The following is a 22,522-nucleotide window of genomic DNA, read 5'->3' on the forward strand; positions in this document are numbered from 1 at the left end:
GTATGGATGTAACAAATTTATTTAAGCAGACTCCTATGGCTGAATATTTAGATCGTTTCCAATTTATGGCTCTTGCAAATCTGCTGCAAGTGAATGTTTCTACAAAATACTTTTTCACAGAGGTTCAAGAATATTTCTAAAATAAATTTTCAAGCAGTGGAAAATTTATACTGGGTTAAAAGGACATTGAAGTTTAAAAAACCGGAAAATATTGACAAATTTCCCCCAAAAAATATTTGTTTCCCCAACAGTGTGGATTATTAAACTTTTTAAACCCTCACACATTTGAAGATGAAAACTGTAATGTTTTAGTTTCAGTTTAAATTTAACTATTGGCAAAGGTGAGCACATTTTTCTGTTTACAAAACACTTATGTTTATATTTCTAACATTGACTCTTCCTTTCCTTTATCCCTTTTCCCATAGCTTCTCAAATATTTTCTTATTGGTTTTCAAGAGCTGTTTATACATTAATGAGATGAGTCTGTCCTCTATGTTGCAGATATTTTTCTGAATTTTTAATTTGCCATTTAATTATATTTTATATATATACTCTAAAGAAGTTCTCAACTTTTATGTAGTTAAATGTTTCAATCTTTTCTTAGAGCCCACACTCCTAACCATTACACCAAACTGCCTCTCTAATTTCCAGAATGATGACATTCATTCCAGTTTTATTGTCACTTTTGTTCAGGTGTTTTAACAGAACAAGTGGCAGGTCCTCTGGGACAGAACCTGGAAGTGGAACCATACTCGCAATACAGCAATGTTCAGTTTCCCCAAGTTCAACCACAGATTTCCTCATCATCCTATTATTCCAACCTGGGTTTCTACCCCCAGCAGCCTGAAGAGTGGTACTCTCCTGGAATATATGAACTCAGGCGAATGCCAGCTGAGACTCTCTACCAGGGAGAGACTGAGGTAGCAGAGATGCCTGTAACAAAGAAGCCCCGCATGGGCGCGTCAGCAGGGAGGATCAAAGGGGATGAGCTGTGTGTTGTTTGTGGAGACAGAGCCTCTGGATACCACTATAACGCACTGACCTGTGAGGGGTGCAAAGGTAAGCATCTTTGATTGGCAGTTTTCTCCTTCAGGTTTTACTATATTGGTTGTTGAAATCCCTTGAACTTGTTGCTTCCCTTTTCCCAGGCAACTTCCCATTTTCTCCTCCTCTGCTCCTACCTCCTCCTACCTCCTCACCTTTGTTGTGCAGTCACAGATCTGTAGGAAAAGACTGTTAGAGTGTTTAGCTTAATGTTTAAGACTGTTGGAATATCTAGCTTAGAGTATTTAGCTTTTTTCCTTTTCACAACCTCACACATAGCTAAAGGGAACTTATGATTAAATTGAATTTGCTGTAGGTTTTGTTTTTGTTGTTTTTTTAAAAAAGAAAGAAGAAAGTGATGAACTCATCTCTTTTAAAATTAAGATCTAGAAGAATACAACTTTATTCAATAAATATTTAAAAATATTTTTTCATGTACTTTAGTGAATTGAGAGAGAAAGAAAGAGCCAAGTAATAATAGCTTATATTACAAAAAATATTTTAAGCCGGGCACGGTGGCTCACGCCTGTAATCCCAGCACTTCGGGAGGCCAAGGCAGGCAGATCACCTGAGATCAGGAGTTCAAGACCAGCCTGGCCAACATGGTGAAATCCTGTCTCTACTAAAAATACAAAAATTAGCCGGGTGTGGTGGCAGGTGCCTGTAATTCTAGCTTCTTAGGAGGCTGAGGCAGGAGAATCGCTTGAACCTGGGAGGCGGAGGTTGTAGTGAGCAATTGCACTCCAGCCTGGGCAACAAGAGTGAAAATCCGTCTCAAAAAATAATTTTTTTTTTTTTTTTTAATTTAGCCTAGTCATGGTGGCTCACGCCTGTAGTTCCAGCACTTTGGGAGGCTGAGGTGGGTGGATCGCTTGAGTCCAGGAGTTCGAGACTAGATAGAGCCACATGGGAAAACTCCATCTCTACAAAAAATACAAAAATTAATCATGTGTGGTGGAGCACGCATGTTGTCCCAGCTACTTTGGGAGGCAGAAGTGGGAGGATCACCTGAGCCTGGGAGGTTGAGGCTGCAGTGAGCCATGATCATGCCACTGCCCTCCAGCCTGAGTGACAGAGAGAGACCCTGCCTCAAAAAATGTATATTTTATTTAGCAGTAATATAGTTCTGTGATGGATGCTATAGGGAAATCATAACAAAATTGCAATCCATTTAAGATAAATAAAATATAATAAATGAAATATAAAAATGACAATGTAGGCCGGGCATAGTGGCTCACGCCTGTAATCCCAGCACTTTGGGAGGCCAAGACGGGTGGATCATGAGGTCAGGAGAACGAGACCATCCTGGCTAACATGGTGAAACCGCGTCTCTACTAAAAATACAAAAAAATTAGCTGGGCGTAGTGGCGGGTGCCTGTAGTCCCAGCTACTCGGGACGCTGAGGCAGGAGAATGGTGTGAATCTGGGAGGCGGAGGTTGCAGTGAGCCGAGATCACGCCACTGCACTCCAGCCTGGGCAACTGAGAGAGACTCCGTCTCCAAAAAAAAAAAAAGACAATGTAAAGTCCCATGTGATTACTGTCTCAACTAAGGCACAGATAATTGTGGTATTTATTCATTAAACAAATATTTCGGGAACACCTACCATGGGTCGGGCACTCTGCTAGCATCTAGAACATTGAACACTGAATAAAAACTATCTCTTGAGCAGAATCTTTCAGATGGTGTGACACACTGGGGTTCCCAGATGCTGATGGTTGCCACAGAAATAAACAGAGGACCCAGTCACATAAGATCGGCTCAAGGACGTTTCAAACCTTTGAAAGTTCAAATGATCAGATTGTGTAAAGCCATATTAGTCACTTCTTAAAAACTGGGTATGATATTGTTAGAATTTTTTTTAAATAAAGAAGCATTTATACACCAACTTTACAAACTAAAGCAGATCTATAAAGAAAACTTAAAAGATCCCATTTATGGCCTTCAGAATGTCAACCTTTTTGTGGAGAGTCACATTTGAATAGGTAAATGAACTTACACATTCGTTGGAAGCATAGATTAAGTCTTCTCTACCTATATTGCTACTCATAGCACCTAGCACAGTTCCTGGTACATAGTATATATGGAATAAATGTCTTTTGAATGACACAATGAAAAACCATGTTCATCACTGGTATGTAATTAATCAGCCTCTACTTTGCAAAAACACATTAAAATTTTTTTTACAATACTTAATTCTTCCCCATCTCTGAATGATAAAAAGTAAATATTACCCTCAATTCCTATATGAAGTGGCAGATCTTTTTGAGCTGGCGGAGCTGTGGATATCGAGATCTGCTTATGTTACAGATTTTAAAATGGTGTGGAATAAAGGAGGAAAACATTTCCAATTGGTTAGAAAAATAAAATAGGCCGGGCGCTGTGGTTCACTTATGTAAGTCCCAGCACTTTGGGAGTCTGAGGTGGGGGGATCACCTAAGGTCAGGAGTTCAAGACCAGCCTGGCCAACATGGTTAAACCCCATCTCTACTAAAAGTACAAAAATTAGCTGGGCATAGTGGCGTGCACCTGTAGTCCCAGCTACTTGGGAGGCTGAGGCAGGAGAATTCCTTGAATCCGGAAGGTGGAGGTTGCAGTGAGCTGAGATTGCGCCATTGCACTCCATCCTGGGTGACAGAGTGAGACTCCGTCTTGAAAGAAGGGAAGGGGACGGGAGGGGAGGGGAGGGGAGGGAAGGAGAGGGAGAGGGAAGGGAAGGGAAGGGAAGGGAAGGGAAGGGAAGGGAAGGGAAGGGAAGGGAAGGGAAGTAAAATAAAGTAGTTTCCAAATGACAAGCCTGGAACTGGAATTAAACAAAAATAAAACTTCTACAGTTAGGTTTGAGAAACCAACTGCTGATCCACATGAAAGAAAAAGAACGAACTTTGTAGTAGCTCTAGTCAAAAAGTGACTGGGGCTCTTACACTGGAGGGCAAATTAAGACCAGAAGATGAAGCTTATAGGGTGGCATCTTTTGAGGCCTAATTCAAGAATTATTTTTTTAGCACTAACATGAATTGTCCCAACAATGAAATTGGATTTTTGCCTTAGGTGGTAATGAACTTCTCATTATTATAGGAATTCAAAAAGAGGTTAGACAAACAGGTTTGAGTACAGGAAATTTGTATGTTAGATGGGACACTGTATTAGCTGGCTTCAGAAGTCCTTCCTTAAATCCTCTGAATCTGTAGTACCATATTTATAATATTCTGATTATTTCATATCTACCTGTTTCATCTTCTAAGCAAGTTTATAAATTTCATAAGTTAAAAAGTATCTATAATTCATGTACTCCCTCCTATTGCTATGAACTGATGAAAGGGAAAGATAGACCACAGTTTTTAAACCCTGACACTATCGACATTTTAGGCTGAAAAACTCTGTTGTGGGGGTATGTCTTGTACATACTGTGGGATATTTAGTAGTAGCCCTGGCTTCTATCCGCTAGATCCCAGTAGCAACCCCCGACTTGTGACAACCAAAAGTGTCTACAGACATTGCTAAATGTCCTCTGGGGTTACAATTACCCCAGTTGAGACTCACTGAGAGAGACTATTCAGTGAAAAGTATAATATAGAGCTTCTCAAACTTGAGATACACCTGGAGATTTCTTGAGGGAAGATATAATATTTCTTGGGTGCCTCTAATGTTGACTTAAATTACTTTTAATGAATTACTTATGCTATTAAGCAATTATAGCATAAGCTATATTATATTATAATAGCTATATTATATTGTGTATCATCTTTTATACACTGAAAAATTTCTATACATAAAAGAACAAACACAAATTTACAAAATTACATACAAACAAAACTACAAAACCAATAAAATAAGGAAGTATATTAGATTGTATGGTTTTGTTGCTCAAAATGTTACCAAACTCAGGTTCTTTTGAGTTTGGTATCCCTAGACCACGTGTCATATGAGGCCTCAATTCTCCACTGCTTTTCTCTCTTCCAACAATTGATTCAACCAAACCTTTGTTCATCCAGAGCTCCATTTGGCCATCCCTGAGCTGGGTACATCTCGGGCATATGAAGTTTACCTTTGCCATTTTGTCAAAGCTTTTTTTTTTTTTTTTTTTGAGACAGAGTCTTGCTCTGTTGCCCAGGCTGGAGGGCAATGGCATGATCTCCACTCACTGCGACCTCTGCCTCATGGGTTCAAGTGATTCTCCTGCCTCAGCCTCCCTGAGTAGCTGGGCTTACAGGCACCCTCCACTATGCCCAGCTAATTTTGGTATTTTTAGTAGAGATGGAGTTTCACCATGTTGGCCAGGCTGGTCTCGAACCCCTGACCTCAGGTGATCCACCCACCTCAGCCTCCCAAAGTGCTGGGATTACAGGCATGAGCCACTGTGCCCGGCCTGTCTTAGTTCTTGACAAACAAGTCATATTTCTTGCTGTTAATGGGCACAAAAAAAACTGAGGGTGATTAGTTTGAATATCAGTATAAGATGATCATAGATATGATCCAGAGAATGTAATTATTAGTTTTTTAAAGACTGGCATAAAATAAAAATGTAAAAAATAAATTTAATATGTGTAAAGGCCTTAGAAAAAAGTGTGGCACATAGTCAAAACTCAATAGATGTCTATTGTTATTATTGTTATGGTCCTAGAATTAATTTACATATCGTGTAATGGCAATGTGAGTGTTTTCTGCTTATATTGATAAATGTTGATGCTCAAATCATCGTGAGTTGTTTAACAAGATTTATTTGACATAGATTCAGATTACCTAAAGCCACTTCAACTTGTCTGTGTAGACCAGTGCTACTCAAAGCATAGTACCTGGACCAGCAGTATCAGTATCACTAGAGAATTTATAGAATGTGGGGTTTTACCCCAGACTTACTGAATCAGAATTTCTGGGAAAGGGGCCCAAAAGATGGGAAAAGAGAACAGGAGGAATGCTACTCTCCATGAGGTCATCAAAAGCACAATTCAGTAGAAAAAAATGTAGACTTGAAACCTGGACTGGAAAGACACAAAGCCTAATCTAAGTCATGTTTCCTGCTAGGAGAGAAAGAAGCAGAAAAGAACACGCATAATTTATTCTGAAAATCTGATTCAAAAGAAAAATTCCAATATACATACTTTTGAACCTACAAATTTCAGTGCTGACGACATGCTAATTCTTTTTTTTTTTTTTTTTTTTTTTGAGACAGAGTATTGCTCTGTCGCCCAGGGTGGAGTGCAGTGGCATGATCTCGGCTCACTGCAAGCTCCATCTCCCGTGTTCACGCCATTCTCCTGCCTCAGCCTCCCGAGTAGCTGGGACTACAGGTGCCTGCCACCACGCCCGGCTAATTTTTTGTATTTTTAGTAGAGACAGGGTTTCACCGTGTTAGCCAGGATGGTCTCCATCTCCTGACCTCGTGATCCGCCCGCCTCGGCCTGCCAAAGTGCTGGGATTACAGGCGTGAGCCACCGCGCCTGGCCAATGACATGCTAATTCTTATGGTAGGCGTTTTGGAAACATTCTCTCTGATCTTTACAGCAACTATGGAAAGTAGGAATTATTGTGTCTATTTTAAAGTGAGGAATAAGCATATCATTTCCAAAACAAGCTAAGATATAGAGATGCCAGTGCTAATATCTTGTGTGATGTGTTTACTATACTTTAGTAATAAACTTATTAATTCTCATACCTTATGTCCATTTTATTTTATTTTCCTAAATTTATGATTGACATAATAATTGTACATATTTATGGGTTACAACATGTTTTGATACGTGTATAATTGTGTAATGATCAAATCAGGGTAATTAGCACATCTAACAGCTTAATTTATCATTTCTTCATTATGAGAATATTAAAAAACCTCTCTTCTAGTTATTTTGAAATACACAGTACATTATTGTTAACTCTAGTCATGCTGCTATGCAATAGAACATCAGACATATTCTTTCTATCTAACTATTCTTGGACCCGTTGACTAATTTCACTGTCCCCTTTTCCCTCCATCCTCTTCATCCTCTCATAACTACTATTCCACTCTCTATTTCCATGAGAACAACGTTTTAGATTCTACATATAAGTGAGATCATATGGTATTTGTCTTTCTGTGCTTGGCTTATTTCACTTAATGTAATATCCTCTGGGCTCATCCATGTTATCACAAATGGCAGGATTTCATTCTTTTTTATGGCTGAATAGTATTCCATTATGTATACATACCACATTTTCTTGATCCAGTCATCCATTGATGAACACTTAGGCTGATACTCTATCTTGGCCATTGTGAATAATGCTGCAATAAACATAGGAGTGCAGATATCTCTTTGACATACTGATTTCATTTCCTGTGGAGATATACCCTGTGGTGGGATTCCTGGATCATATGGTAGTTACATTTTTAATTTTGTGAGGAAACGTCATACTGTTTTCCATTATGACTGCACAAATTTATACTCCTAGCAGCAGTAAGGGTTGACTTTTCTCTACATCATTGCCAAAACTTATTATCTTTTGATTTCTTGATAGTCATTCTAAATGGAGTGAGGTGATATCTCATTGTAGTTTTGATTTGCATTTTCCTGATGATTAGTGGTGTTGAGTGCCTTATGCCCATTTTATGGAAGTGGACGCTGAAGCATAAGATGTTAATCTACTTACCCAAGTTTTCATAGCTAGTAAGAGCTTCAAAACTATAGCTTATAATCGAACTCCAGAACCTGTATGATTGACCACTAGGCTATGATGCCTTTTATTGGTAGTCCACTAAGTGATTGTTCTGCTCTTCAGTTGTTTGCTCAAGGGTAATACTGACTAATTCAGTGGCGAGAGAAAGAAAACAAAGCAGTCCGTTTAGGTGTTAAAGAATCAGTAGTGTCTAGGCCAAGGGAATGAATCCCTAAAGTCACTAACTTTGGATGGCTTACCTCCTTAGAAGTGAATTTGTCTTTCTGTCTTGTGAACTGCGCTTATGACCAAGTGAAACTTGGTCCACCTGCGAAGAGTTCTGGGGCATGGCAGGATAAATAGAGTGAGACCAGTGGGCCAAGGACAACCCTGGAAAACACTTACCTTAAATGTGGTCAAGGGAAGAGAAGCCCACAAAGGATATAGAATAGAAGTAATCAAGATAGACGTCTACAAGGAAGTGCAGGATCACAGAAGGCAAGGAGATGGAGAAAGTAGTCAGAAGAGAGCCAACCTTTGGGGAGGTTTAGGAAGGAGAAGCTGGATTTGGACATAAATATATTTTTAAGAGCAGAGAAAGGCAAAATTTTTCCATTGATTTTGTTTTGAGACTTTGCCCCGATGGTGTCAGGAAAAGGACAAGCATGCAAGGGAGAGGTTGGGTTGGAGTCAGGCAGGGCCCATGTTCTACACCAGGGACTGGCACATTTTTTTCTGTAAACATCCAGACAGTAACAAGTTGAGGCTTCACACCACAGCAGCCTCTGTTGCAACTAATCAACTCTGCTACGGGAGTGCAAAGGCAGCCACATAGAAAATGAACATAGCTATATTTCAGTAAGCTATACTTACGAAAATAGGCAGGAAAAAAAAATGACAGTGGGCTGGCTGCAGTTTGCTGAACACTGTTCTTGACCAATGACTCTTTTTTTTTTTTTTTTTTTTTTTGAGATGGACTCTCGCTCTGTCACCCAGGCTGGAGCGCAGTGGCAATCTCGGCCCACGGCAACCTCCACCTCCTGGGTTCAAGTGATTCTCCTGCCTCAGCCTCCCAAGTAGCTGGGATTACAGGCACCAGCCACCACACCCAGCTAATTTTTGTATTTTTGGTAGAGATGGGGTTTCACCATGTTGGCCAGGGTGGTTTTGAAGTCCTGACCTCAAGTGATCCACCCGTCTCAGCCTTCCAAAGTGCTGTGGTTGCAGGCATGAGCCACCACGCCTGGACTTGACCCATGACTCTTAAGGGTTGGTGTATGAATTAACTGGAAGCTGTGTAGTGAATGAGCACAAGACTCAACTCACAGCCCGTATGTGAGAGAAATGTAACTTTATTTTTTAAAATTGGATTTAATTCAGTCTCGAGCTCTGGTGGAAACTTTATTTCATTTTATTCAGGATCATTCCATTTACCACCGCCAAAATTCTTCTGGGGGTTTATCTAAGTACCAGGATTAAGGGAGGGTTGTGGAGGGATTGGGCACTGGGGAGTGGGGCTGGGTGGGGCTTGGTGCCACAGCTGTTGGCACAGTCCGAGATCTGTTGGAGTGCTGTTCTATTTGGTCTTCAGTCACCAGTGGGAAAGGTCTCTGTGGCCCCATCCTGGGGTCCTGAGCACACTCCTCCATCATGTCTGGCCCTGGCTGTCTCCTTCATTCAGCTCAGGTGGGTGGGTTCTGATGTTGCTTCAGTGCTGTGTTGGGATGCCTGGCTGCCCAGAGAAACCATGCCACCGTTTCATCTGCTCTATGCCATGCTGGGTGCAGAGAACCCTGGGGGTTTCTCCAGTTCTACCTAGGAAATGGCATAAGAATCCTTGTCTTCCAGGATCCCAAATGACGTGGAGTTTCTATCATCTCTCAATCCACCTATCCTGGAATTCTGTCTGGGAATAGGGAGTTGGGAAGGACAGAGCTCAGGACCTTCTCAGGTACCTAACATGTCTTAGCTCTTTGACTTCCTCTTTAGTTGTCTGCTTCCTCCCAACTTGAATAAGTTTCATCTGGTCTTCAGGACTGGGGGCTTAAGCTCTGGTGTCTGAGAAGCCAAAAACAGGCTCCTTTATCTTCCTTACGTGTTCTCCTGTGAAAACAAATAAAAATTATCCTAGCTTAGTGAATGGAGGAATGAGGAAGGGCTGTGAGGAAAACCAGAGAAGGACAGAATAGGGTGGAACGCACATCAGAGGACCAATGCCTCATGCCTGCAGATCTTGTGGGAGCTGCTCAGCCAACCTGGTTTCCCCGCCAACCCCATAACCCACTTCCCCCATGCACATCTTTTGGATATCTGCACTCAGCAGATGCAAAGCGAATTTTACTCTGTAACTTTCCATCAAAAGGAGCACGGGCTTTGGGGGCTGACAAGCTCACATTGAATCTAGGCTCTGCACTTCTTGGCTGAATAAATAAGTTACTTAATATTTACTGGTTAGAGTTCAGCGAAATAAAACAGAAACCAACAATCCAAGCAGAAAAGAATTAATACAGAAGTTGGAAGAGTCAGAGTAACAGGATCTATGCTGAGTTTCCAGGAGATGCTCAGAGCCACACTGCAGAACTGGCCCGCCAGTTGCTCTTCTGCCAAAATCAAGAAAATGGGGACTCAGGAAGCCACCTCAGGACTGTTGGCTCCAGGAAGACACCACCTCAGCTGCCATCTAGGGATCAGGAAGTTACCTTCACTGGCAATCACTAGTTCCAGAGACGGGGCTTTTCTGCCAAATCTGCACCTACAAACGATGAATACCCTGTCCCCTGCCTTTCAATACCCTCAAAGCTAGTGACTGGAAGCCAGGATGCTGCCACAGCAAAACTCCACAATCCCGCTTACCAGTAGAAACAACAGAAGAACAGCTTGCTTCTCCTTTCCAAAGTCTTACAAGGGCATCTCTATGGGAGAGCTTAAATCATATCCACCATGTTAGCTGCGAAGGAAGTCCGGGCAAGGTTATGTTCTACTTTCCTGCCTCTCTGGTAATAGAATGTTCACTAGACTAGAAGGGAGGTGCAGTAGATATAAAGCTAGCTAATTCTTAAGACCATGCAATACTTATTTCTCTGAGCCTCAGATCTGCAAAATGGGGATATTATCTATTTTGCAGGGCATTTGTGTGGATTGTACAAGATTTATATTATATTATATTATATATTAGAATTTACCAGCTCTCTTGCTTTAGTATTTCACTGAAGATTTGTCAGTCCTGTGATACTTAAAACAAACAAAGAAAACACAAGAGAATTAAAAAAAAACAACCTTAGAAACAAAACAAAGATCAGGGTTAAATTTCCTCATTACATTGGTCTCTTTTTCTGGTTCCACTAAAAATATTTTAATTTGTCTCGGTGTTTTTATTTGTCATAAGTATTTATAGCATCAATGAGAGAAATGATGGTTTTCAGTTTTTGTAAGTAATAACTTCGGAACACAAGCATCATGCAGAGTGACAATGACTGCCACTTTCTCAGCACTAGATTAAATCAAGAGCTTTCTTTTGCCCTCAGTTATCAGTGCAGCATATGGAAATGTGCTAATGTCTGAATGAATTTTGATTCAAACCTCAAACCTCAACCAACAAAACCGATCAGCATCTAACTGAAAATTTCAAATGGCTGCATTTCCAAATAGGTCAGTGTCTGTCACATTTGTTTCAACGCCAGGAGAGTCTTCACACATCCGAGGATGGTAGAATTCCTAAAAGATGCTGTCTGAGTAAATGAGTGACCCTACTGCCTTTCTGAATATATTTTTGTATAAGATCGTGAACCAGCATTAGACTTAGCTTTGAAGTTTTAAAAAAGCTTCCAAAAGTATTGAAACTATTCCAGTATAGAATGGATGTAGTGTTTCCAAGGGATCCTTTGTTTATGGACATTTGTGAAAGCTGAGGAGTGCTGACCTATATATAAACTTATTGACATCCTATTTAAGATAAAGTGAGGTCTGATTTTATACAATTTAATAATGATCCTAGTGAATTCTAGAAGTCAAATTATCTTGGAGTATGATGCAAGATGGGGTTCCAAACTATTTCACTGCACTGGAAGCATTTTGTAGTAAGTGTTATGAAAATCGTGGGAAGAGTAGGACCCTGAAGGCGAACAACATGGTTTCCAATCCCAGATGATTCTCTTCCCAGGTGTCCTAAATTACTTAACCTTTCTGAGCTTCAGACTCCCCACCTGTAAGATAAGGACAACAATGAAGATGATGATAAAGATGAGGAGATGATGATGATGATGGTGATGATGATAATGGTGATGGTGATGGTGGTGGTGATAATGATGATGGTGATGGTGATGATGGTGATGATGATGGTAATGTTGGTGATGTGATGATGATGATAGTAATAATCATGTTGATAACCTATATCAAGTAATTACTATATGCAGGCACTGTTCTGGGAGGCTTTATATGTACTAATTCGTTTAATCTTCAGGACAGTCTTTTGAAGCAGGTATCTATAGATTGTCATGAGGATTAAATAAATTGATACCTGTAAAGTACTTAACAGAGTTCTTCCTAATGGAAAATCCTCAATCATTGCCTGCTATTATTACTATTATCATTGGGTTGTTGTGAATTTAAAAAAATTGGATATTATTTTTAAAATATCTAGCTCTGTACCTGACACTCTTTATAAAAAGTATTTTTTTTTAATTTCAATAGCTTTTGGGGGTACAGTCATACAAATGGTTTTTTGTTACATGAATGAATTGTATATTGATGAATTCTGAGATTTCGGTGTACCCGTCACCAGAGTGTATACATTTTATCCAATATGTAGTTTTTTATCCCACACTTTTCTCCCCTCCTCCCTTCTGAGTCTCTGAAGTCTATTATACACTCTGTATAGCTTTGCCTACTGATAGCTTAGGTCCCACATGTAAGTGGGAACACATGGCATTTGGTTTTCCATTCCTGAGTTACTTCACTTAGAATAATGGCCTTCTGCTCCACCCAAGTTGCTGCAAAAGACATTATTTTATTCCTTTTTATGGCTGAATGGTATTCCATGGTGTATATATACCACAGTTTTTTTATCCACTCATTGGTCGATGGGCACTTAGATTGGTTCCATATCTTTGCAATTGTGAATTGGGTTGCAATAAACATACATATGCATGTGTCTTTTTATCTAATTACTTTTTTTCCTTTGGGTAGACACTCACTAGTGGGATTGCTGGATCGAATGGTAGATCTACTTTCAGTTCTTTAAGAAATCTCCATACCGTTTTCCATACAGGTTGCACTAATTTACATTCCCACCAACAGTGAAAAGCATTCCCCTTTCACTACATCCACACCAAAATCTATTATTTTTTGACTTTTTTAAAATGGGCATTCTTGCAGGAGTAAGGTAGTATCTCATTGTCATTTTAATTTGCATTTCCCCGATGATTAGTGATACTGAGCATGTTTTCATGTGTTTTTTGGCCATTTGTATGTGTTCTTTTGAGAAATGTCTATTCATGTCATTTGTCCACTTTTTGATGAGATTACTTGATTTTTCCTTGCTGATTTATTTGAGTTTCTTATAGATTCTGGATACTAGTACTTTGTCGGATGCATAGTTTGCAAATATTTTCTCCCATTCTGTGGGTTGTCTGTTTACTCTGATGATTATTTATTTTGCTGTGTAGAATCTTTTTAGTTTAATCAGGTCCCATTTATTTATTTGTTTGTTTTTGTTGCATTTGCTTTTGGGGTTTTAGTCTTGATGTACCTGGCACTCTTATGTGCTCAGTAGTCATTAGATGTGATTTTGTTGGTGAATTCTTATTTGTTATTCCTCTGTTCATCCAGCCTCCCCAGTTTGGGTCATACACTGTTTTCAAAACTCTCCCTCTTCCTATTAATTAACCCAATTCTTTATTCAGCAAATATTATTAAGTACCAATTTGTATGCCAGGCTCTATTCTAAGCATAGGAGATGCCTTGGTGAGCAAACCAGACCAAATTCTTGCCTTCATAGTCACCATTCTAAAGCAAAAGCAGAAAAACAGTCTACATAACTCAGCTGAAGTAGAAAAAAAGAGAAAACAGTCAAGCAAACAAAAAGATTAAGAAATATAAAATCAGTAAAAGAGTATCGAAAAGAATATATAGAAAAATGCAATGGTAATAAGATGATTTCCAGGGGATATGAACTGACATTTCACATAAACATATAGGTGATGAGACAAGACAAACTAAGATGATAAAAACTAAATTTAAACAAGAAAAAATGTTTAAAGCAAACATGTAAGCAATATGTATAAGTAGTGATAAAAAGAAACATCTTAAAGCATAAATTACTAAATGAGAAAAGTTACAAATCTACACCCAAGAAAAAATGGAAATAGGCATTTAAGCAGCAGTTTGAAGGTGAAAGGTTTAACCCCACAGAGCAAACGAATTCACTTGGGCTCAGGTAGCTACAAGAAGCATCAGGCACCTCCCAGTGCTGGAATTCACCTATTAGGAACCCAGAATACCCCTAGGAACCCCAGGGAAGATGCTGGGGAGCAGGTGCCAGTCACTGTGGGCCACCAGCTTCTGGGGGTTTGCCTAACTGGCACTTTAAATGGTCACTGAAGGTATCCAAAGCCAAACTCCAGCACAGCTTGGCTGTCCTCATCATAACCCCGTCCTCATCCTCTCAGCAGAAACCCAGTAGGTCTGATGGTGTCAGTGGGTTTTTGCTTTCTACTCCTTTAGACTCCTTCATCACTTAATAAGCATTTTGTCAAAGCAATGAGTGCATGTGATTCCAAAGTCGGATGGTAAGAAGGGCATATCATCAGAAAAAAGCCCCATCCCCACCCTCTTCAACTGCTCCTAGAGGCAACCCCTAAGAACCACTTCAGTTTTCTTTGCTTTTTGTATTTTGTCGTTTCTTTCTTTGTTGTGTGGATAGTCTTTATTTATTTCTGTAGTACCATCTTCCCTCCCAACAAACATGGAAGAAAAAAAGAAGGGGCTGGTGGGAAGAAATGCCCTGGGGGACACACCTCTCCAATCTCTGCGTTTTGAAGAGGGAGTGTTGAGGTGGAAGGCTTGGGGATATGGGGAAGATGGCCAGCCCCTCCTCTTGTCTCCCAGGTGGCTCTTGGCAGCCTTTTAAAGCTTAAACTCATCAGTTATTTTGGAGACGATGCTTTTAAAAGACTTGGAAGTCTGGGATATATGCTTAAATGGAAACTGGTTGAGATATCTCCAAAGCAATTTTCACACCTCCATCTTCCACTGTACTGAGTTCTCTCGGCCCCACTGTGGCTGCATGCACAGCAGCATGCAGTTCTTGTACAGTCTCTGGAGTCTAAAGGAGTTCCATTTGGTCTTATCAATGATCTGCACAGCTACCTCTTTCCTAGTTAGGGTGTGTCAGGCCAACTGCATGGTGGCCAAGTTACCCTGGTCGATGGTCTTGATGAGCCAGTAATTGCCAATATGGGTATCCTCAGCAGAGATGCCTGAGAGGTCCTGCAGTACGTTGGATGATAGGGTTTGGAGTCAAGGTGTCCCGAGGTAGGCTCAAATTTGGGAAAAGCTGATTAAAAGCTTGGTCCAAATCATGGACCAAGTCCACCTGATGACCTATTCTTTATAATGAAATCAAAACACAATGCCAGAGAAAAATAAAAATAAACAAAAACAAATGCTAACACACTAAATTTAAAAACAAAAATGAGAAAAAATTCTTATAATGTCTTTGTATAGTTTTGGTACTAGGGTAATTCTGGCCTCATAAAATAAGTTAGAAAGTGTTCCCTCTGCTTCTATTTTCTGGAAAAGATTGTACAGAATTGGTATCATTTCTTCTTTAAATGCTTGACAGAATAAACCAGTGAAACCATCTGGGCCTGTTGCTTTCTGTTTTAGGTTATTAATTATTGATTCAATTTCTTTAATTGTATAGGCCTATTTTGATGACCAATTTCTCCTTGTTGAGTTTTGGTAGGGTATATCTTTCCAGGAATTTCATCTAAATTAGCAAATTCGCAGGCTTGGAGTTGTTCATATTTCTCTATTTTCCTTTTAATGTCCATGGGATTAGTAACAATGGGCCTCTCCTTCATTTCTGATATTGGTAATTTGTGTCTTCTCTCTCTCTTTTTTCTTGGTTAGCCTTGCTGGGTTTGGTTAGCCTAGCCTTATTAATTTTATAGATCTATTTTATCGACTATTAATTTTTATTGATGTATTTAAAGAACCAGCTTTTGGTTTCAGTGGTTTTTCTCTATCATTTTCTTACTTTCAATTTCATTGATCTCTGCTCTAATTTTTAGTTAGTTTTTTTTTTTTTTGCTTATTTTGGATTTAATTTATTCTTTTCTAGTTTCCTAAAGTGAAAGCTTAGATTATTGATTTTAGATCTTAATCAATATATGCATTTTAATGCTATAAATTTCTCTGTAAACACTGCTTTTGCCACATCCCATAAATTTTGATAAATTGTATTTTCATTTCCCTTTAGTTCATTTTCACTTAGTTCTTTACGTAGTCACCTCTATGTCTTCTATTTGCCTTATGTGTAACCTTTTAGAAATGCTTTGTGATGTAAGATATGTTATATTCCTATATTTCTCTAAATCAAAGTTAATCTCTTCTAAGCTCACAACTCTCCCAGCTGATGTGAAATTCATTTGGTCTATGTTTGAGAATACTCCTTCCTCCAGGATCGTGCGCAAACCTCAGGATCATGTTCAACTTTGAATTTGTCCCTTGAAAGTGAACAACTTAGCCACAGTCCAGCATGGACATCTTACCCCAGGGTTTTCAAGGCCTTGGTTCTTAGTATCTTCCTGTCCTTGTCTCAGAGCTACATCATTAGAGATCTGTCACTCCTCTAGAAGCTCTTTATTAGTGCTGGTTCAATACTCACAGAACCTCCCAGACTCATCCCATTCCCAATTCTACAAGCATTGCCCTTCACCTCCAACACCTTTGAGATGATCCAATATAACCGTTTCAAACAGAGGTCGAAAACAAAAATCCTATGTGAGAGTTATCTTTATTTAGAGACAGAAAAATTGCAGCTTTTGTCCCAGCAAGTGAACAAGAGTTTCCACCCTCTTGGGATGGAAAAGAAAATGAAAAAGCAATAGAAGCAAGAAAAAAGCACACATAAACACCTTAATCAGTCATCCTTTCATCTTAATGTTCCTACAATTATTGCAAAACAATCATTTATGAACTCAAACTGGGGACGGTAACAAGTTTGTTATGGGCTGGGCACTTGCCATGCTGTGTAAAACCTGGGTAGATTCATGTCTCAGGATGATTTTTAAAAATGTAAACTTCCTACTAAAAGGACAGCATAAGGCAGTGGTTAAGAGCACAGAGTCAGGTGGGCACAGTGGCTCATGCCTGTAATCCCAACACTTTGGGAGGTTGAGGCAGGAGGATTGCTTGAGCCCAGGAGTCTGAGACCTGCCTGGACAACATAGCTAGACTCAGTCTCTATTAAAAAATTAAAAATTATTAATAGCTGGGCATAGTGGGATACACCCATAGTCCCAGCTACTCAGGAGGCTGAGGTGAGAGGATCGCTTGAGCCCAGGAGTTTGAGGCTGCAGTGAGCTATGATTGCACCATGCAATCCACCCTGGGCGACAGAGAAAGACCTTGTCTAAAAAATAAAGAATAAAAAGAGTGTAGGGTGTTAATTTATCAAGGTTCACACATCTGAACTCTACCATTTGCTCTCTGCAGGACCTTGAGGAAATTAACCTCTTTGTAACTCAGTCTCCTCTTTGGTAAGAAAGAGATGATCGTATGTGATGTTCCCCTTCCTGTGTCCATGTGTTCTCATTGTTCAATTCCCACCTATGAGTGAGAACACGTGGTGTTTGGTTGTTTGTCCTTGCGATCGTTTACTGAGAATGATGGTTTCCAGCTTCATTCATGTCCCTATAAAGGACATGAACTCCTCATTTTTTATGGCTGTATAGTATTCCTAAAACTTAAAGTATAATAATAATAATAATAAAAAGAAAGAGATAATAGTAGTATCTGCCCCATTGGATTGTTATCAATAGGAAATGAATTGCCATTTACTATTTTAGAACAGTGCCTGGCACAAAATAAGTGCTGTATAAGCGGAGACAGACCTGGAAGCTGTCTCTATTTAGGTCATCTTGAATGGAAAGATCTCTAGTTACTCACCTCTATGTGTTTGCTGCTATTTTAAAAGCTTGTAGACCCTTAAAGTTTTACAACATCAACCAATATTTTATTGATTGCAAAGTAATGGGTGGCCTACTACCAGTGGCTATCAGTATCAGTCACTGGAGTCTGGCACGTGCATGTGTATGCACACGTATATGTGTATGGCTTGAGAATAGGGTGTGGTATGTGGCTTCCACCAGTATAAAGAAGCAAGAGAATTGCCTGAACTCAGGAAGCAGAGGTTGCAGTGAGCTGAGATCACACCACTGCACTTCAACCTGGGCAACAGAGTGAGGCTCCATCTGGGGGAAAAAAAAAAGAGGCAGAAAAGCAGTGTGCACTGTTCTGCAGAATTGAGGAATCCACGTAAAAGTACCATCCTATAGCTATTTGCTTGCTACCCCAGGGATCCCATTGGTGCTACACATTCCCCAGATGGCAATGACAATCCTGTCTACTCATCCTGTATTACCAGCAAGGCTCTGTTCCTCAGTGAATTTCCTTTCCATTCATTTTCAAATGACTTTTCTGATATGAGCATTGTTGAATATGCACAAGAAAGAGGCAGAGGTATGTGTATGGATAGATTTGCATAAGTATAAGTACAGTATATGTACCCATATTTAAATGATATAATGATAATATTGTGTTGCTATCTCAGAGTGAAAGCTAATTAATTCAGCTATTCAGATGATAATGATTTCTTTTTCCGTTAATACGAGAGTCAAAAAACCCTGCAGAATGGTTCTACGCACTGTTCCTTTGACTCATCTTGGAAGAAAGAGCTTTATTCTGTTAACTATTAAGCTGTCTATCAGTATCTATGACAGTTTTAAAGGAAATCGTTCCTGGGAGGGGCAGAAGATTATTAGTAGGAAGGCTGATTCATGTAGGCTCAAGTGGACATTGAGGTCATGATTTGGTACCAGGAAAGAAAAAGCCCTCTTTTTGCTTTTAGTCTCTTAAAATGCATGCTTTGGTATTTGCACTCTCAATATCAACACTGATCTGCAGCACAAAGTCTTTTTTTAGACTTTATTTGGTTGGATTTGACATTTAGAAAAATGTTAAGATCTTTCCTACTGAAATTTACACCAGCTGAAAAATTCACAAGCAAGTCCATGACTTTCTTAACCTTGACATCTCTAACTTTTCCTTCAGCCTCTGTTTTCATATTTCATGAGTTACCAAAACCTGATGTTCTCCCTGTTTCCTCCTTTCTATTCTGTCCCACTTTAGTTCAGGCGTTGGTAGCCTCTCAGATGTATTATGGCAATAGTCTCCTCTCTCTAGTCTCCAATACCCGTTCCACCTTTACCTTGCTCCGAGAAGCTTCCCAACATACAGGTTAGGTCATACTGTCCCCTGTCAAAGCCTTTAATGGCTTCCCTCTTTCAACATGGTAAAGGCTCAACTCCTTTGCTTGGCATTCAAGGACACTTAATCACATTGTGTTCCTATTACAACTGCTTACCCATCTCCCACTAATTCTCTCCGTACTCTACCCTACCGCCACCAAGATGGAATATCTACCCTTTCTTGGAATTTTCATAACACCCTGTGTTTGCTCATTTTTCCGAATGTCTTTCCTCTCTCATGGTCCATGTTTCTAAAACCTCACTTGTTCTTCAAAGCCCAGATCAAATTCTATTTCCTTCATGGACCCTTCCCTGATTCTGGCTACTCTTAATTAATCAGGATCACTCCCAGTCTATACAACGCCTTTTCTTCGGGGCGCTTGACTTCTAGCAGTTGGGAAATCGTCATATTATACTTATCTTACTAGAACAATTTTTAAGTGCCTTCTGCTGAAAAATTGTCATAAGAAATATGCAGCTCTACATGGGTGCAATGTAATTGCTGCCTCTCCTCCTTAAATGTGGAACAATCTTTACAAGCATATGGTGTGGACCTGCTTCTACATTTCAATAATTTATTCCTTGTTTAGCTATCTTATCACTCATATTTCATATTATGCTGTAAATTTACTTCTGTTTATTCCAACTAAGTATGCAACTCTGAAGACAAGGAATGTCTTATTCATCTTGGTATTTCCCAGGTCAGAGAGTGCAGCTTTCAGATAGTTGGTACTTAACGGTAAATTATTTTGCTCTCTTGTGACCCAAAGGTGGCAATTGCAAGACAGTAAAGAGTACAGGCTTTAGTGCATGACTGCCTGGGTTTGAACCTTCCTAGCCAACTACTAACCATGTGATCATGGCCAAGGTACTTAAGCTCTCTGTACCTTTTTTTCTTCATCTATAATATGGGGACAAATAATACGGTCTTCATCATAAAAGATATGAGAATTAAATCAGTAAATGGAGGTAAAGTAGTTCAAACAATAGCTACTAAGTGTTTAATAAATGTTAGATATTATTCCAACAGTCTGTTAAAATAGGAAGGACTCCTCTCAATTTTAACAGAGACATGAAGACACTAGATGCTACATTCCAAGGTGAGCCCATCTGGCAGAAATTTCACAGTGGATATTCAAGAACCAGTTAAACATCTCACTTATTTTGAGGGAATGAAGAGATCAGGAGATGGAAATTATACAGAGGTCTTATAAAGATTTTGGAGCATGTGACTAGTGTGCTGTGTGAATCTTACATCCCTACTGCAAAGGAGAATGTTGGAAGTGGGAGTGTCTGTCCCTTGGGCCACCACTGGAATGTGTAGTAACTTTGTGAGGATTGGAAAATGGTGTCCCCTCGTGCCCCCAAAATGTATACTAAAGAGGTCCTATTGCCCCAAGCCCGATGAAAGAGTCTTCAAGACGATCACTTGAGTAGGTTGACATGTATCCCCTGAAGCTGACAGACATGGGGACTTTGTGTCTCACTTTCACCTGAGAAGTTGAAAGGCAGGAAGCCAGGTGGCTGACTGCTCATGGATAAATGGGAGAGATTTCTCTGCTCCACAGAGATTGTTAGATCAGAGAAAGCCATTATGGGGTTATCTTAGATCCATGTGAAGAGAACCACATAGAGTGACCTCAGTGTAAAAATTGTGGAGTGAATCGCCAAATTCCTAGATGTTGAAGGAGACACATACCATGGGCTAGAATAGAGATGTATTTGCCCTCATCAAAAAAGTTCAGATGAGGCTGGGCGTGGTGGCTCATGCCTGTAATCGCAGCACTTTGGGAGGCTGAGGCGGGCAGATCATCTGAGGTCAGGAGTTTGAGACCAGCCTGGCCAACATGGTGAAACCCCATCTCTACTAAAAACATAAAAATTAGTCGGCCATGGTGGGTGGCGCCTGTCATCCTAGCTGTTCCAGAGGGTGAGGCAGGAGAATCCATTGAACCTGGGAGGCGGAGACTGCATGAGCCGAGATTATGCCACTGCACTCCAGCCTGGGTGACAGAGCAAGACTCTGTCTCAAAAAAAGAAAAAACAAAGTTCAGATGAAAGTATCCCGAAGATGAGAAGTCTCTAAACAACCCAACCCAATGGAGAAAGAGACAACTTTGAAAACTTGCTATGCACAAACCAGCTTACAGCAATACTAGGCAAGTAACCGCCTTCTGGTCGTTTCTTCTCTTACCTCTCACAATCCTCTCCCTATTCAACACTGCCTCCTTGACTCTGAAAGTGTCAGGAACTGTGATTAGTCAGATGGAGGAGAAAGCAGAAAGTGGGGAAATGGAGAAGCAGATTTGAAGCCGGTTACCTCCCTTCTTCACTCTAGGCATCTTACCTGTTAACAGGCTGCAGCTGTGCTATACCTTCTCAGGGGAGATGTTTGCTTTTAGCTCAAGGTTGGCATTTTTATTATTATGCCAGGCTGGCATATAAAGTACTGAATTGAAACCTTGAATGCAATTTTCTCTCTGAATGCCTGGTTAACAGCAACTCACTTTCCAAAACTTCGCTCAACGCTCACTTCCTATCCTGACCTCTTCATCCCAAACTGAGGAATCTGTGTGTTTGCTCTGCCGCAGTGCAGCTTTTAGAGCCCAGGCAACATGTAATTTCACTTGTTTCGTTGTTTGTGCGTCTTTGTCCTCAGCCAGCCTTTAAACTCTTGGAGCCCAGGGGTGAATTGTTTGCCTTTGTACCCTCTGCACTTAGTGCTCACTGGCATAGAATTGTCCCCCAATAAAGATCTATGAAAGTAATTTGTCTTAGAAAACAAATTCACATTTTTCCTAAGAGAGGCTATAATTCAAACTTGTCTTTATTTCTGAGAGATAAATGAAAAACAACAGGCTTCTCAACAACACAATGTCATATAAAGTATTTGTCACTGGTGTGCTCAAGGATGGCCTGGGTGCTCTCCAGCAGTTGGTGAGAAAATGTCCTGGCATCTCTCAATCCAAACTTGTTTTTTTCCTGAGAAGCTGTGAGAGGACTTTTTACACTTTTCAGTGTTTCTCCCACAGGTTTCTTCAGGAGAAGCATTACCAAAAACGCTGTGTACAAGTGTAAAAACGGGGGCAACTGTGTGATGGATATGTACATGCGAAGAAAGTGTCAAGAGTGTCGACTAAGGAAATGCAAAGAGATGGGAATGTTGGCTGAATGTATGTATACAGGTATTCACTTCAAGCAATTACATTTCACTAAAAATCTCTTAAGGAGGCAGATGTCAGGTAACTCATCACGACAGTGCTACTTCACACATTAAAGAAGGAACCTACTAAGCCATCTAAGTTCTTGAAAAGGGT

General features: G+C 40.0%; 1 protein-coding gene across 2 annotated transcripts in view; it reads left to right on the forward strand.

Annotated features, from left to right (window-relative positions):
• Nucleotides 1-22,522, forward strand: part of NR1H4 (nuclear receptor subfamily 1 group H member 4) — a 69,837-nt gene that overhangs the window by 16,924 nt on the left and 30,391 nt on the right. For both annotated transcript variants that reach the window (XM_024256807.2, XM_024256806.2), the window contains exons 2-3: nucleotides 694-1,059; nucleotides 22,238-22,390. In XM_024256807.2, coding sequence (XP_024112575.1) covers nucleotides 694-1,059; nucleotides 22,238-22,390 — 519 coding nt within the window. The remainder of the gene's footprint in view (nucleotides 1-693; nucleotides 1,060-22,237; nucleotides 22,391-22,522) is intronic.

The sequence above is a fragment of the Pongo abelii genome, chromosome 10, assembly GCF_028885655.2.
Source record: "Pongo abelii isolate AG06213 chromosome 10, NHGRI_mPonAbe1-v2.0_pri, whole genome shotgun sequence".
Lineage (NCBI taxonomy): Eukaryota > Metazoa > Chordata > Mammalia > Primates > Hominidae > Pongo > Pongo abelii.